Source organism: Odontomachus brunneus, unplaced genomic scaffold (assembly GCF_010583005.1).
Source record: "Odontomachus brunneus isolate Ranch 3 - 2012 unplaced genomic scaffold, Obru_v1 Obru_scaffold_086, whole genome shotgun sequence".
In the NCBI taxonomy this organism is placed as follows: Eukaryota; Metazoa; Arthropoda; class Insecta; order Hymenoptera; family Formicidae; genus Odontomachus; species Odontomachus brunneus.
In genome coordinates, this window is record NW_022639536.1 from 618936 (window position 1) to 637575 (window position 18640).

General features: G+C 30.2%; 1 protein-coding gene across 5 annotated transcripts in view; it reads right to left on the minus strand.

Annotated features, from left to right (window-relative positions):
- The window catches only part of LOC116847962 (solute carrier family 26 member 6-like), a 42492-nt gene that overhangs the window by 18395 nt on the left and 5457 nt on the right, over window positions 1-18640 (minus strand). For 3 of the 5 annotated variants that reach the window (XM_032823617.1, XM_032823620.1, XM_032823618.1), the window contains 6 exons: window positions 10040-10153; window positions 7013-7174; window positions 5295-5405; window positions 4860-5035; window positions 3151-3318; window positions 2443-2547 (listed from right to left, as the gene is read on the minus strand). In XM_032823617.1, the coding sequence (XP_032679508.1) occupies window positions 2443-2547; window positions 3151-3318; window positions 4860-5035; window positions 5295-5405; window positions 7013-7174; window positions 10040-10153 (836 nt within the window). Of the gene's footprint in view, window positions 1-2442; window positions 2548-3150; window positions 3319-4859; window positions 5036-5294; window positions 5406-7012; window positions 7175-10039; window positions 10154-12493; window positions 13019-14001; window positions 14919-18640 lie in introns of those variants that run through there. The other 2 variants (XM_032823616.1, XM_032823619.1) reach the window with 2 other exon arrangements.

Genomic DNA, 18640 nt, shown 5'->3' on the forward strand with positions numbered 1-18640 from the left:
GTATAACTTTTATAATTATTTTGACCCGTTCTACTCGTACACGACGGTTGCTCGATCAATTACCGGACACCCTGTATATATATACAGGGTGTCTCACACTCTCCTCCGGGCATTTTGTGGGGACGTTGAACAAGTTGAGATGAACATAAAAATCCTATACCGTTTTGCGATATTCGCAATAATTATCGAGATATTAATTGTAGAAAATTTGTGAATAATCATGTAGGATATGATAAATGAGTTATAATAGCGAGGACTGCCGTTATGTACTTATATTTTAGATCAAATTGAACGAAAAAGTCCTCTACCATTTTGCAAATAATCACATAGATTTTTAATTATTAATTAAAGAAAATGAGTGCATTATCACGCAAAATCGTGGAATAATCTTCTTTAATTAATAATTAAAAATCTATGTGATTATTTGGAACATGGTAGAGCACTTTTTTGTTCAATTTGACCTAAAGTATAAGTACACGACGGCAGTCGTCGCTACTATAACTCATTTACCATATTCTGCATGATCATTTACAAGTTTTCTATAATTAATATCTCGATAATTATTGCGAATATCGCAAAACGGTATAGGACTTTTATGTTTACCTCAACCTGTTCTACGTCTCCATAAAATGCCCGGAAGAGTGTGAGACACCCTGTGTATATACATACATACATACATACATACATATACATATATATATATATATATTTGTGTGTGTGTGTGTGTAGTATATATATATATATTTTTTTTTATACAACCTACTTTTGTTAATTACATAAAATGAAAACGAATTGTTCTCAATTATCTAAAAACGCGTTTTAATCGAAAATTTCTAGTAACTTTTGATATTAGGTAGGATCAGATATTTATGACACCGAGTATATTTCGTATATTACGCAACATTGGCTTCTAATTCTTTATAATAGTTATCTTATTATAGTATAATAGGTGTAGAATTTTATTTTTTATATATCAAATAGGTATTAGACAATCGATCAAATGAGCGATCATTTCTTTAGGTTAGATATTAGATAAACCATGTTGCGCAACCGCGCACCATTGTAGCTGCGTTTTCAATGCTTTCACGCTGATAACGTCATTCCATTTTTGTTTTTCATTACATCCCGAAGAGAGAGTGTTGCATTCAGCACAAAAATATTAAAAAATGTACGCAGCCTTTATATCGCTTATATAGATATGTACGATACTTATTTTATATCCAGTTATATACTTAGATATACTTATATATTTATTTACATATATCTCAACTCTATTTGTCATTGTGTCGAATGCATTGCAATGCTTGTTGTCATTTACGAAGGAACAGTTGCATAAATAAATTTATTGAATTTATTTTTAATAAAAAAAAACAAAATTTCGGATTTTTATGAATCAAATCGCTATTAAGGACCAGGAATTTTGTTTCTTTTAATCTAAACACGTTTAGTTTTTTCATTGTGTTATTTATTAATTTAATCAAACTTTTACCCCTCTGGCAATAAATTATGCATGACATATATGAAAGTTATAATTTAATATGGAAATTTTTTTACACGTTTTCTTTTCAAAGCTATTGAAAAAGTTTCCTATTTTATGAAAAAATTTTGTGTACAGTTTTATATTTTGCTATTTCTTTCATGAACTAGTACTTTTCTTGAACTTCTTTGTAAATCGTAAGTATATCCTAGTTGAGAATAAGATTATTTCTTTGGCACTTTTTTGATTAATATTTTTATCTCCGAAAAAAATCCTCTACGCGTATATGTAAACGTTCGGTTACATACGCGGTACATATCTGTCGAATATATAAATAGGCATATGAAATATATGCTATATAATGTATATATATATATATATATATATATATATATATATATATATATATATATATACACACACACATATATACAGGGTGTCCGGTAACTGATCGAGCAACCGCCGTGTACGGGTAGAACGGGTCAAAATAATCATAAAAATTATATACCATTTTAAAATTTCTCAATATTTATTCTGTAAATAATTAAAATATATAAACGAATGAGCTCATGAGAAGCGGTAGGACAGGCTTTGTGTGTAAAAGAAATGGCTTAGCAACCTTTTAGCAACGATGAATAAACAGCTGATTTCGAGGCGGAGTAACGTATACGTGTCGCTTGTTACTCCGCCTCGAAATCAGCTGTTTACTCATTGTGCTAAGAAGTAAATCATTTCTTTTACAAAGCCTGTCTTATCGCTTCTCGTGAGCTTATTCGTTTATACATATTAATTAATTACGGAATAAATATTGAGAAAATTTCAAAATGATATATAACTTTTATGATTATTTTGACCCGTTCTACCCGTATACGGCGGTTGCTCGATCAGTTACTGGACATTCTGTATATATATATATATATATACACGTATGTGAGGTACGTATGTTACGTACATTGTCAACTAACCTTGAGAATCTCATTGTTGAAAATAAGTGCTAAGATAGTGATGCCAGACAATATTACGGAGGTTATATTAACACTGTCCAAACTATTAAAAACGTCTACATAAATCTGAAACGATCAATAAGGCAAATGTTGACATAAATAAAATTGGAAAGGAAACATCCTGAAAAGAAATACTTATTAAAAGATATGTATAATAAAAGGCGTATATACATAGTGTTGCATTTATATGACTTTAAAATCATCTAGATGATTCTAAAACTATTTAAGCGCAACATTGCGTATATATATATATATATATATATATATATATATATATATATATATATATATATATATATTTAGATGTGTGTGTATGTATAAAATCTACATTAAGAACTGTGTGTTTATCAACTTTTTAGTTCTGATTAGCTATTTTTCTTTGCGCAATGTTAGATTAATACGAGTCGTGGCGCGATACAAACGTTAACCCTGACCTTTGCCACTTCGAGTAACTTTGGCACGTATTACGTAACATTTCCGTGGCGTTTAAATTACAACTTGATTACCCCGGAATATTTACTGGAAGTATTCGCTATGACTACATAAATATTTGATAATTGCGAATGTTTTGTTTGATGACAAAATGAGAGGAGAAAAAGATTGTATCAGAGACGAGGTAAGGTGAGGCTTAACCATTGTTTGCGGCGCCAAACGGAACTTGGTACTCACAAGAATAAGCTTGAATGCACCCCCGCGCCTCGGCAGCTTGTTCAGCCCGAGGAGATCCTTTATTTGCGATGTAAACACATGCATCGCCGCTGCAGTCGTGAATCCGCTCACGAGGCTGTCCGCAAGGAGAGATGAAATCACACCCAAACGCAGCACGTACATTCCTAACTAGACCAGAGATTTTCAGTAATGTTGCAAAAATTTAAAAGAACGAAATGCGATGCACAAATAAAATAAGCGAAACACGTAAGCAATCGAAGCAGACCTCCGACGAGAAATATTAACCCTTCGATTCCCAATATATGTATCCTTAACACTAGAATGTCTAATGGAGTTGACTCTTTTAAGGTCTTCCTGTTGTCGCTATTTTTTTTTTCGTGATTTGAGAAAAATTTATCGTGAAAATTTTTGTTATTTTCATGATTATCCTTAAATTTTTATTTATTTTTAAAGTTGAACGCACTGAAAAAGTAACGGTAATAAATCAACGATATTATGATGCATTATTGCAGTATAAATCAACGATATTATGATGCATTATTTTATGATTTATATTGGATTTACTAAAATAAACATTTTGATTTTTTATTTAATTGTCGGTGTTATGAGGACAGTATATTAAATATTATTAAAGATTTCAATTTTCTAATCTTGATTGAGTTTATATTCTATTCTGTGTTTATTCACCAGAATTTTTTTATTAATTACAAAGAACATGTGAAATAATAATTATAATGCATCTTATTATAGAAAAGTATAAGTTTAGAAAACTCTGAAAATTGTCCTAATTTGTTTACAATATAAAATGTTAATATTTTGCAAATTGCATTCTTAGCATGTTCAGAAATCATCATTGATACGAGTAATGAGAAACAGAGAAAGTTTTGAAACATTATAATTACAAAGAGGTAAAATGACTCTTTCTGATATTTAAAATAGATGGTCGTTCCCAGGCATTTTATACGAAGAAGAAATTTGATTAAATTAACCAAGTGTCTCGTGAAATATGAACAAACTAGAATTCCAATTGAAATTACCAGAATTCTGTTCAAGATTCTGTTCAAGAAGTATTCTGTTAATTAGAAGTATATCTTGTTTGGTTAACAAGAATCTTGTTAACTTGAACAGAATTCTAGCAATTTCAGCCGATAATCTGATTTATTCATTATATTTTACTAGACATCTAGTTAATTCAACCAAATTTTCTCCCGCGTAGTATTAAGGATATATAACATATCTCTAACAATAAAAATATTTTGATTGATTTGATTGATTCGCGTTGTTTAATAGAGGTCTTTTAGAGCTATTTAACTATAGCTATTTTCCCTTTATGTATCTTGGAAAAAAGACAATTAAATTTCAATCAATCTTTATCTAAATTTTTATTTTAAAAGTTTTTAATTTCTTCCTGTGTGTGTAAAATTATCTTTTAAATCTAATTTTTGAAACATCATTTACTGTAATAATAAATTTATAAAATAAAAAACTGTGATTCAAGGGGTTAAATATACATGTATAGTTTCTTAAATAAACGTTAAAGATAAATAAACAAACGAGTTGAAGTGAAACAAAAGCAGTTATAGCAAACAAAAATATAGAAATTCCCAAGAATTTCAATTGAAACTTTTTTAATTAAAAGGATTTCTAGGAATATACATTCAGCGTAGTGTTGTAATCTCTTTTATTTGGTTCGTGTACGATGCAATTACCTGTATGACGGCAACTGTGAATGTGACTGCGGTCGCAACCTCTATTGCAGAGTATTGATGACTCACGTTGGAAATTGAGGTGCCGTTCCCGACTAACGTGTTATTCATCGGGACTGCTACGGAACTGTATGTGGTAACGACTTTTCCAGTCATCATACACACGAGCGCAAATGTGCCTTAATTAACAGAGCACCGACGATTCTACTTAATTACAAGTCTTTTTTATTATCGAATTAAAATGTTAATATGAAGAAAGTGCAAAATTTTAAATAAATTTAGACGATACGTAAATTCTTTTATTAATAATTCGTATTCTCTGATTAATAGACAGTTTATTAATTATTTTCGCGAGTATTGAGAGGAAATAAATATTTGTTATTTTGGTTTGGAGATGCTTTATAATTCGACTAAGTTAACTCAATAGTGGATTTTTACCCATCGAGTTGTGTCTGGACGTGCCGAGAAGGAAATATACCAACACTGGGAAGAAAGCCATATACATTCCAACAATCGGCGGTACATTGCCTAAAATCGCATATGCCATACCTGCGAGAAAAACATCGACCCATTATACGATTTAAAGAATTCATATCATATCTAAATCGTCATAAATATGGTAATAGTGCGATTAAATGTAGATAGTAAAAACAAAATTATAATATAATATAAATGCATAACGGAGGCTAAAAGCAAAACTATAATAAAAGCGACAGTGACTATACTTTACGTGAATACGAGTCTTTAATGCGTGTCTTTAGACAACATAACTTTATTAAAGATTGAGTTGTTAGTAGAGACAATGTCAATATTTTCAGCAGTATTTTTGTAAGACCGTGAGTCATAAATGATATCGTTTATAAAATGCAATATCCGATCTTTCATTATCATAATAACTTGGTGAATATATGTTGTCTACATTTGAATATCTGGTAATCTATAAAATATCGAATGCCGCAACTAAGAAAATTATCACAATTTTCTCTCGTGGATATATTCGATAATAATACCTTTCATATTTTTAATAATTTTTTCTACTTATATCGTGCATTATACTTATATAGTACGTTATACTTATATAGTACGTTTGGTAAATAACTTTATTTAATAGGTCGTACTGGATAGGTCGTACTATTATTGTGTTTTTCAGATATTTAAAAATTAAAAATTAAATTAAAATTGGATAAGATGAAAGTACCAATAAATGTTTAGACACGTACACCAGAATCCAAATATTTTGGGCCATTCCTTAGATTAGGACTTACTAATAATTTTTCCGCATATCCACTTCTACGTAATCTTATGACGTGATTGTTGATTATTCGAAAAAACGATGTATTCAAGCAGCTGTGACATTTTGACAGTTTGACATTTTATTTACGTCAATTAGAAGAGTTATTCATTCATATATTAAGAATAATAAAATAGAAAATAGAAGTAGGGATAATAGAATACAAAAGATAATATAATTTTCAAACTAATATAACGTTTTATAGTGTTTTAATTAACGTTTTAATTAATGTTTTATAGTAAAAAATGATAAGCTTACATTAAATTGAATTACAGCGATTATCTTACATTAAATTGGATTATATCACTTCCCTGTCGATTACGTGTATATACTAAGTAAATAAACCTCTTTGTTGTAAAAACGTCATAGTTACTTGGATATATTGGCGTCTCCAAACAATTAACAGTTATGACACACGACTACGTAGTAATAAATGCGTTACGTTGAAAATTTTTTGTCTCTCCCGATCTAAAGAACGGCTAAATTTTTTGTCTCTCCCGATCTAAAGAATGGCTAAAAATATTTAATTACATGGCTAAATATATATATATATATATATATATATATATACATGTATATACATATATATATATATACATGTATATATATATATATATATATATATATATATATTTAGTATATACACGTTATAAAACATTATTAACAAAATATGTTTGTTTTTATGTTCTCTATTTCTCCTAAAAGTTTGTCGGTCTAATTTTTTTACACCCTGTATATACATATATATATATATATGTGTGTGTGTGTGTGTGTGTGTGTGTGTGTGTGTGTGTGTGTGTGTGTTATTTAAAAATACTATTAAATACAATTTATAAAAACAAAGCTGTTTATTAGAGAAACATACCTTGCGGAATATGCATTACAGCCACGGTAATGCCGGCAACAACATCTCCCAATATATTGCTCTTCCAATCATACGAAGAAATCCAGTCGATTAGAGGTATAGATTTCTTTAAAAGCGCAGTCGGTTTGATTCTTTTGCATCTCTTCGACACCTCCTTACTAACTGCCGAGCAGCAAATTATATTTAATTAAGCGTAAAATAAGTAATCGATGTATTTGATTTGATTGTTTAACATGTAATAGTTATATATAAATTAAGGCAATTCTCGACTCCAACTCGAATTTATTGTCAAAAAAATTGCACGACTTTACAATTATATAATTTATCACCTAGAGCACAGGAATATTCTATGAATGTTATATGAATAATTATTTATGAATATTTGTTCATTCTATGAATGTGTAGTAAAAACACTGTTATATGTTTGTGGTACGTTTATACTATATTCAAATAACACAATTTCTATCAATAATAAGTTCTATGAATGTGCATATAATATTTACAAAATGTAAGTTAATTATTATTTTACAATTATAAAGGAATAATTTGAATATTTTATTTCATAGTTATGTGTATTTTATTATTAAATTAAATAATAAATCAGGATTGGCTAAGTTAATTTTTTAAAATTAAGTTTAAAGTTAATTTTAAATCGCTTTAAAAAATTACTTTAGTTAAGTTAAAAGTATAAACAAAAATCAACTTAATTAAAAGTTAAGTTAAAATTGGATGAAATTATTAAATTTAGATGTTAATTACGTAAAGCAATATATGTGTTTTTTGTACAAATTTTAATTGTAAGTTGAATTATGTGACATAATGAAAATATAATTTTTTATCAGAAAATACCGAATGTTTCAGGGTTTCATATAAGAAAAAACTAGCGCTCAGAGAAACAAAAAATCATATTGACATTACTGTTGATATTTCTTATTTTACATTGTCAATAGTCCGCAATGATTTTAATATTGATAAACTATTTTAACTTATATATGTCCTAGATTCTCCTCTACAGTTTTTGTAAGAATGTAAAACGGATTAAAGTAAACATAAAAGTCTTACACCATTTTGCGATATTTGATAATAATCGAAATATTAATTAAAGAAGATTAGTGAATGATCACGCGCGATAGTAGATGAGCTGTAATGGAGATGTGTGCTGCTGTGTGCTTGTACATTAGATCAAAACAAAAAGTCGTTTATCATTTTGCAAATAATCACATAGACTTCTAGTTATTAATGAAAGAAAACTGTGATGATTGTGCGCGATAATGCACACATTTCTTTAATATCTAAAAATGTATATAATCATTTGCAAAATAATAAAGAACTTTTTTGTTCAATTTGACTTAATGTATAAGTGTACAATGATAAACGACGACATTACAGTTTACCATTGACCAATTTTCTTTACTTAATATCTCGAGATTTATTGCGAATATCGCAAAACGGTATGAGGCTTTTATATATTCATCATAATTCATCCTACATTCCCATAAAAATTACGAAGAGGAACTTAAGACACTCTATACAAAAGTTATTGAGTTCAATTTAATATATTTTAAGATAACTAGTTTAAAAGTTGAAAGATATTAACTTTTCTTAACTTTCTAAATTAATCCTTAAATAGTGAATAGAAAGGTTATTTGTGTCCGAACATTTTAATGGTTTTGCATTTCTCCTTGTCCTAAAATTTCTAAAGTTTCATATATAATTAAAAAATAGTTAATATAGTAAAAACATTTGAAGCTCAGTAGCGACTGAGTTACTGTTTGTATAATAGCCAGAGCAAATCGACACAAATAATACTTTTATTCACTTAACTTGTATTTCTTATATAATTAAATATAAATTTGTTTTTGTTTATATATTATATATTTCAATAACGTTTGAAGTTATTTTAATATATGTATGTAACTAATGTGATAATTTCAAACTTTGGCGAAGCCGTTAAACTAGAAAACACGGAAACGGTTACTTAATAAATTTTTGCAGTTGCATATTTTTTTTTCGATTTTTTGTACTTGTATTTCTTACTTCTTTTCTTACTTTTGTACAATGCGTAAAATTGTTTCCTTTTAATGTTACTTAGCTTTATGTTACTTAGCTTGAAAAATACATATATCGTTTTCACAAATAATTTAGCTTTTTTCAAGATATCACAATAAACTATCTTTTTAATGAATTGTTACGGTTTTAAATATAAAATCCCACAACTCTCTCCTTTTCTTTTTTAAGAGACATTACAAAAGTTATATTTTTTAAAACAAAGTAGTTTCATTCATAGGTTCTTTAAAAATATAATAAAAAAAATAGATGTAATTTTATTTTTTAATAACTTTATTAGTTAAGGATTAAAAAAGCTATATTTTATTGAAATTTTTCATAATTTTTTAATAATTTTAAGTTGACGAAAAAATGCATGGAACATTAGTGATCCCTTCCTATTTACTATTAAAGTATCGAAAATCTTATACCTATCCACAGTAAGGTTAATTTTTAACTGATTAATTAGTTATTACCCAAGCTATAATAAATGCATATTACTATTCGTAATATTTGAAAAACTTTTCAGTTACACGAATGCATATGGGAAGTAAATAAACTTTAGGACGTCTTCAGAATATTCTTTTCTATTACAAATATACAAATCTTTATCTAGAAGATTGCATTTATACTCATTGAATATCCGATTCAAATATTTTAAGAATCTTCGTATTTCATAAGAATATTCATAAAATCTTTTGCATTATTTGCACATTGTTAGTTCAAAATTTGGGGGCCAACCCGTATTGGTGTGACTCCGCGTTCCGAAAAGACGTTGGCCTTCATCTAAGAGCTCTATTCCGTTCTCTTCTGATCAATTTACCAGTTTCGACCGGTTCTGCTTGTAACGTGCGAAGTAGTGGTCAACGTTTCGTCGCGGCGGAGCGGTTTCCCGAGCAAACGCGCGAGTTCAAGTAAAAGGCCAGGCGCGGTGAAAGGTAAAATTAGCGCGCGCGTTCCCGAGTAAATCTCGATACTTACGGATCCTTTTGGGCTTCACGTATTTGTACAAGTGATTAAGCTCGTCCTGCTGGTAGACCGGCCGTCTGACTGTCAATTCCGGGCCGTTTGTCGACATGTCGTCGCTCAAGTAGTCTGCGAACGAGTAAGAATCGGATGAAGAACGTGCTCGGTGTGTGAGATCGCGCGCGCCACCATGTATGTTTTTTCCTCGGCCAGCTAATTGATAGAACGATCATCGTCGTAGTTCGTTGTTATCGAGCCGTTTAGTTGGCCCATTCTACCGAAGTCTCGAACGGAAAATACCTGTGATTACAAACTACGCATCCGCGGGTGTGTCGTCGTGTGTGATCTGAGAACTCATCGTGCTGTTTGAGGCGCCAATTTCATCGATACGATTTAATTAAGTCGTACGACGTAATTAACAGACAAACTCTGGAAGATAAACGAACCGAGTGCGATGTATCTTTGCATATTTTGACCCAGAACTTTAAGATTGGTGTAAGCAAATTTCGTTTGCCCGGCGTAAACTGAAGCGTGTATCGGCCAAAAGATCGAATTTGCATGGCACGTGGCTCGCATTCCCAGAAGTTGATCGAGTAAACGATAATGCGATTGAGTCATGAGAGAGGATTGTTTGATTTGATCGCATGACATGTTGCATCGGTAAACATTTGTGGTGCATTTTCGGGAAAATTCAATTATAGATGTCCACGCGGGACGAGATTGCTGACGTCCACTTGGGATGAAATTATCGAGGAATCATTCATTATAAAAAGTTGCGATACCGTGAATATTCTTGAAAAATACACGGTCTACTTTTGATTGAATTGCATAATATAAGATTGTATTAAGGTAGTTGTATCGTTAAGTATCATATTTTCAATATAAATTTTATTGGAGCAACAAGAGAGTCGCTCATAAATTTACTATTTATCAAACAAAATTACGTTCTTATATATTTATTTCACTATCTAAATGACAAATGTTAATTTAAAACAAAGATTGATATCAGTTTATACACACAATATATATATATATATATTACAAATACAGAAATATTTTTTATTTATTTTTATTAGTGTTTTATTTATGAGTCAGTTGATCTAATAGATGTGTACATATAATAGAAAGAGATATGAAATGTTTAAATATGTTTCGAATATTACTATAAATTATGAACTTTCTATCAACGTTGTAGGGACAGAATTTTATAGTAAAAATTATTATAGAATTTTGTAATCAAGGGATTGATCGACATTCGGCAGTAATTCACTATCCCTTGATTTCATTTATATGCTACTTATATTTTAGATAATAAAATGTGTTAATAAAAAAATTTGCTATGTTTTTAGCAAAATTTACTATGTTCTTCGGCAAGATAAACCTTATAATCTTACTAATGCCTAACTTGCAATGCGTTTTTTGTTTCCTGTTTCTTTGTATTTATCTCGTTTTTGCTTAAATCTTAAGTCTTAAGCCAGAAAAAGATAGAAAACAAAAAACAGGAAATAAAGAACATATTGTAGATCAAGTTTAATTGATTTTCCTACACTACGAGAAACATAATAAAATTGAAACAAATCTATATGAAAAATATTATAATTTTCTTTCCATATGTACTTTCAAAATAAAAATAGCCAACAATTCTGAGATTTGTATATAATGTCGATATATCTTTAATATCGTAGTAATCTTTTATCAGTCATCTGGTTAAATAACCAGACATGTTTAGTTAGTTTACCAAAAATCTTGTTAACTTAAACAAAATTTGGGTTATTTCAATCGAAATTTCTCGATCGTTTATATTCAACCAGATATTTGGTTAATTCAACCAAATCTTTTTTCTTCGTATAGTTATAGAAGATATTAAAAAAAGAAATTAAAAATAAAATGTTAATCTCAAGAAACACGTACACAAAATGTCAACTTTAGTTACAAATATCTTAGCTCTCAAATGGCAGATCTCTTTCTAACTGCACGTGCAATAATATTTTAATGTACACACAGAGAGCAAGTTTCAATTACTAATCGTGAAACTCACATCATTATACAACTACCTTAATAGAAAAGCTGATGCATAATTCTTCATCATAGAAAACCAATTATATTCAAGAATCTCTCTTAAAAATATGAACTTCTGCGCCGATTCTATCATAACGAGTAAAGTCTACGAGTAAAGTAGCGACATAAACGCTAAATTAACTTAACTTAAAGCTCGCGCGTCTAAACGGCCGACAGCTATTCGGGAGCCAATAACTTTTATCACCTAATACCTAAATCACGCATGACTCGAGACACAATTGTGTCACAATAAATTCACGTTCACGAGCGTGACATTACGACCAAGTGTTTGTTTCTATGATTGATTCGACAACGTGGCATTCTAATTGATAACAATTGTCAGTGGTTATCGTAGTAAGTAGCGATGCAAAAAGGTGTTGCAATTATATCAGTATTTTGATCGCGAACTACCTGTAGACATCGTAGAAGGTGTCTGTCCCCGAGAAGAACTATAGAAAGGCACTACGGAACTTGAAAGATTGTTCACCGAAACCTCTAACCGCGGTATGATAAGCGGACTTCCTCGGACTAAGCGGAGTTGATAACTAAGCAGTCGTGCCTGCAACGCTACTAATTCGCCGGTATTCCAATTCAATGTTTTTTCGGCAATCATTTGCGCTCGGCATATTCACGACACCGCATACTTCCTGTTAGGGTTTGGTCGCACGTCGCTAATTGGGCTATACAAGAGATAATACATAAGGAGATTACAATCGCGTTTATGAGCCAATCACCATTACGTCGACAGATACGCCCCCGAATTGCGGATTAACATGGTACACAGACGAGGGAAGGGTTAAGGAGTTCTCGTTAGATCGACGTCATGGTATCACATGACGTCAAGAGAATGAGGAAACGAAGAAGAGTACGCAATCGATGCGTGCCACGCGTTGGTCCACCATATCGCGCGATCATACACAGAGAAAAAAATGTTTGGTATTTGTTGTAGTCACACACATAAAGAAATAATTACTATAACTTATAATAAAAAAACTATTTTTTTACTAAATTCTACTATAATGCTAGTGATAATAACTTTATGTATATGCATGTTACTACTATCATTTTCATGTTAGAATAACAAAAAATATATTTGAGGTAAAGAGTATACTTTTGTTTAAACCAATCATCTTTTTTCTCAGCAGAGGAGAGAAATTTAACGTTTGAATACCAAGATATCCGAGAAATTTTGATTTTACTTTCGACCTCAATATTCCATTTAACGTCTATTTTAATACTCTGAAGCCTATATAAACTTCTTTTGATTTTATTTAATTTACTAGCTTTGTGCTTGTCCTCTTTAGAAGCTACAAATAGCATTCTGTTTTCTGCTATTTAGAGGCGGTAAATAGGATTTCAGTTTCCATATATATTATACACATACACTGATCTTTTTAGAACATATACACACGCTAGAAAATTTAGGTCCAAAGTAGATTTAAAATTTCGACTAAGGCAATCAAAATGACAGATTTCCAATTTCTTATAAAAATTACTCGAATTTGTAACGGTGCATATTATATTTTTTATTGTAATACTCAATAAAATTACGAAGAATAAATAAATATTTGTTTTCATGCATTGTGTGTTTTTTCAGAACTTGCCATTTTGAACTTACCGCTCTGATAGAAATAAGTAGTTAATTCTAGCATTAAAATTTCTAGTGACACTTGAAGGAAGGTGAAGTAAGTTTTCCGTAAGAACTTGCGGAACATAAATGTATCTCTAATGCTTTTCATGCTTCTTTTGTAAAATCAACTTTTACACGCGATACAGGAAACGTGATTGCCAATTAGATTTGATCGACTTTCTCATCGAGAACGAATGTTTGCATAACGGAATAGGAGAGCTCATAGATGCGCGTTTAAGACGTCAGTTTTCTCGTGACTTATTTTATCGTTAATCGTCGTTACACTTACCGTAATATACGATTATCTATAGCGTTTGTGTCGAGGAAAAACGAGAGGGGCGTCACGAGACAGCTTCGCGGGGACGAACGTGTCGCGGTGTCGGTGGTCGAATTAGAGATCCGGTTAGTCGAATTTCACTGCGTTCGCGCCGATTTCGCCGCCGATTCGATAATTAATTAAACGCGCGCGTGGTTTCGCGAGCCACAAACGCGCGCGGCGATAAACGAGCGCGTAATGCGCCGCACGCAGCTCTTTCCCGCGATACACACGTGCGCTATCTCGCGTAGATGCTCGCGTAACGGGTATAACGTACGCGTACAACAAATTCAAAGATTCGTTATACATGATGTAGTGTGTTATTCCTTTTGAACCAATATCGTCATCGTAGTGCGGTATCGCCTACTACAGCAGAACAAATCGTCCGAAAACAGATGCATCGCCGACGCACCGACACTATCACAATCCGGTTATATTGGTGTCAATGATAACGAACGAGTTTAACGTACACTCGCGCCAAGTGTCTCCGCATGTTTCTTTCGACGCGCTGCGTGTCAAATAATTCGCCTCGTTCTTCAAAAATATTTAAACTATGATGTCGAGGCTTCTATGTCACATATACTAACAGCTGGGTCACTAACAGCTTGTTTCGTTTAATTTACACGGTGTGATTCTAGTGTAATTCAACTAAGCCCTTTCAGAGAGAAGATAAAGGAAAATCGTAAAGGGAAAAGTTGTACGGCTCAATTGCACTTTCGACTCGCTCAGGCATTATTATTTTCTTCGCAGATTTAATAATGCGTCGACGAAGTCATTACATTTCTTTTTTTAGATAAAGTCACATCAAACATTTTGTTCGAAAATATAAACATTATTTAAACGAAAAAGCGTCATAGTAGTTTTGTCCTATTAATGTACACTTATAACGTAAAAAAAATTTGAAAAATATAACCTAACCTAATCTAGGAAATTTAGAGAGCAAAGTATAAAACGCGCAGAAATAATATTTTTTCAAGAAATATAATACTTTTTCTAGCTTAAAAACGCATGTAAAGAAAAATTCCGATAATGAATTACATCTTTTATATATATTATGCAATACTTATGCTAAACAAAGAAAAAGTTTCGTTGAACTGATCCGATAATAAACGAACCAATGCGTTTTGGTTGAAGGAAATAGAATCGTTGGTTTTTAGAAATGAATTTGATTCATAAGAACAAGAAATTCTTAAATTAAAAATCAATTTCATAAATTTGTTTGTGCAAAAAATCTCCCGCAAAATGATCACAGGGCAATACAATCGACACAGTTACAATTGCTCAGTTAACTGCCCAGAAACGTGACGAATATTTCGTCTTTCTGTAATTATCATAGACTCGTATACACAATACTATATATTACACATTAGTTATTATCCAAGATTAAATACTATAACGTCAAAAATACACACTTTTTACTTTTCTGATATTTTTTTATATATGTACAGTAAATTTATATATCATCAGTTTACAAAATACAGATATTTCAAAAATAAATAAACATGATTTTTTAAAATGCTCATTTATTTTACTTTATCAAGTTGATATAAATAAATGACTATTGACAAAAATCATGACGTCCATTTACTTTTGAAATATCTGTATATTTGATGAAACTATTCTTGTCTTATTACTTTTATGTACAGGGTATTCTAGACCTCCACAATTTTTTAAATATAGGAAGGATTGAGATGAACATATAAAAATCCCATACAATTTTGCGATATTTATAATAAATTTCAAGATATTAATTACAGAAAATTAGTGAATGATTACGCGCGATATGATAGGTAAGCTGTAATGATACCGTCTGCCGTTTATACTTTTATACATTAGGTTAAACTAAATGAGAAACGTCTTTTACCGTTTGCAAATGAATATATTTTCTGATACTAATTAAAGAAGATTTGTGCATTATCGCGCACAATCATGTAACGATTTTCTTTCATTAATAACTAAAAATCTACATGGTTATTTGCAAAATGATAAAGGCAGTGGCGTAGCCAAAAAAAAATTTCGGGGGGGGTTGTACTTTTTATTTTTGACGAATAAAAAAAGGTTATTCGAAAAAATTTTTCTCACATTTAGCGTAACCCAGAAAATTAATTTGGGGGGGGGGGTTGCAGCCCTCTCAGTCCCCCTCCTGACTATGCCACTGGATAAAGGGCCTTTTTGTTCAATGCACAAGCACACAATAGCATACATTGCCACTAGAGCTTATCTACCATGTAATCATTCGCCAATTTTCTTTAATTAATACTTATTATTGCAAATATCGCAAAACGGTATAGGACTTTTGTTTACTTCAATCTGTTCTATGTTCTAACAAAAATTGCAGAGGAGAATCTGGAACAATCTGGATAAATTTTGTCTTAATATTGTAATTATATTCCAGAAAGAATCGTGATTAAACGATTAAATATTTATTTGAATACACATACCTTTTTGTGTAACTTTATCATTTTTTTACTAAAAACACGCGCAATATAAGCCTTATAAATTATATCATTAGGATTCTGTATCGTTAAATCAATTATGTATTATTAACTCAATATTTTCTACGTGTTTTTCCAAGCAACGCGTATAAGTAAATAAGCGATAATATTCGTGAGACTACATTATTGTTATTGTTACATCATAAACATTATAAAAATTATCGTTGTCAAGAGGAAAAAATAACATACAAAAACTTTTATTTTAGCGACGTAAATGACGGTGAGTCACGTAAAATCGATGTATTACGGAATAAAAAAAACCTTTAACCTTTTATACCTTTAACCTTTAACCTTTAACCTTTTAACGCTATATAACTTTGAAAGGAACAATTATATATTTACATTAAATAAAATAGACTTGAAAATTTATTATAAAAGTTATATCTTTATTGTAAAAGTGTTTTTGCAAAGTCTGATATATTTGTAAAGTCTGATATAAATTACAAACGCAGGTGAGCAGATAGAAATATGTTTGGTAGATCATAAATTGAAACGTGAGAAGATAAAAATAAATAAATAAACAAACGGAAACATAACTTTTTCTTTTACCTCGTTTTTTAAAAGTAAAGAAATCTGGTTTAGGGGATTAATTACACAAAAAGAAACATTTGTTTAGATTAACCAGTTTCTAGTGAAATATGAGCGAACCAGAAAATTCCGATTTATATTATCAAAATTCTGTTCAAGTTAACTAGAAATCTAGTTGGTAATTTCAATTGAAATTTCTGATTTATTTATATTTTACTAAAAATTTGCTTAATCCAATTTCTTTCTTTTTATACGTAACGAAGAGAAAATTTTATGAGGAAAAATGCTACTTAATGATTAAAAAGTTACATTTATTCAATTAAACGTCGATATCAAGTTGACGTGAATATAAACAGTTGATTTAACTTTTGTCATTGGTTTCAATTGTAACATTTTTATTGAAAGAACAATCTATTGTCATTGAATTAATAATATATCATGTTGTGTTTAAAATACGCGCACTGAATGCTGTTTACAATTCATACAATTTAATGTTTTTAAATATAATATTATGTTATTAATTTAAAGACGGTACATTGGTCTTGCAATAACAAATAAAAAATAATGACAACCATTGTTGAATTAACTACGTATTCGTGGCTGTCCGCACATGACTCCGGCGTTTAATTGAATGAACTAAATGTTTTTGCTCTTTTGAACAACATTTTTATAGCTTATAATGTTTATGATAACCGATAGTCAACATTTAGTTAAGCTAATTTTTCTTACTAATTCAACGATATTCCTCTTAAATTGTATTACTTTGTGAAACTCAGCTATTTATTTATGAAGCATACTATATATTTTTTTCCGTACTCTTTTCAAACTTGGATTATAATCTTCGTTATCTATCCGATCGACGTTACTTGACCTCAAAGAAACAAGTGCTATCAAGAATCTCTATGTGATCGTTGAGCATCAATAACTCTACTTAACCTCATATCAATGTATATGTAATTACTTATTTAAATTAATTCCATATGTAGTTGAATCAATTATATAGGTATATATATACAGTGTGTCCCATAAGTTCGGCAACGGCAAGAAAACTTGGCGGGGGAGCATTTTAGAGAAAAATGTTTCGAATAAAAGTTGTAAGGCTTAAAAAGTCGCATTTAATGACAGTAGTTATTTGACCTAAGATGACGTCGCCAAGGTCAGGACAAGGTCAACTTTGCTTTTTTAGATAGAAATACATATTTTTTATTACGGCATTTTATTTTACGTGAAAAAGCAAACAACTTTTATTTGAAAAAATTTTTTATACGACCTCTATTTTCTAAGATATTTACGTAAATATCTACAAAATTATTGGTTTCAATAATTTTTTACTTGAATTCTATTAACTTTACCGAAAAATATTAAGAGATAAAAATTGCTTATTTTGTTTTCAAAAAACTCTGAGAATTTTTTCAGAATTTTGTGTTAACTTTTTAGTACTTCAAGAAAATGCAGTACTAAAAAATTAATATAAAATTCTGAAAAAATTCTCAGAGCTCTATGAGAACAAAATAAATAATTTTTATATTGAGACATCCTTATTGTTTTGATTCTTATATATATATATATATATATATATATATATATAT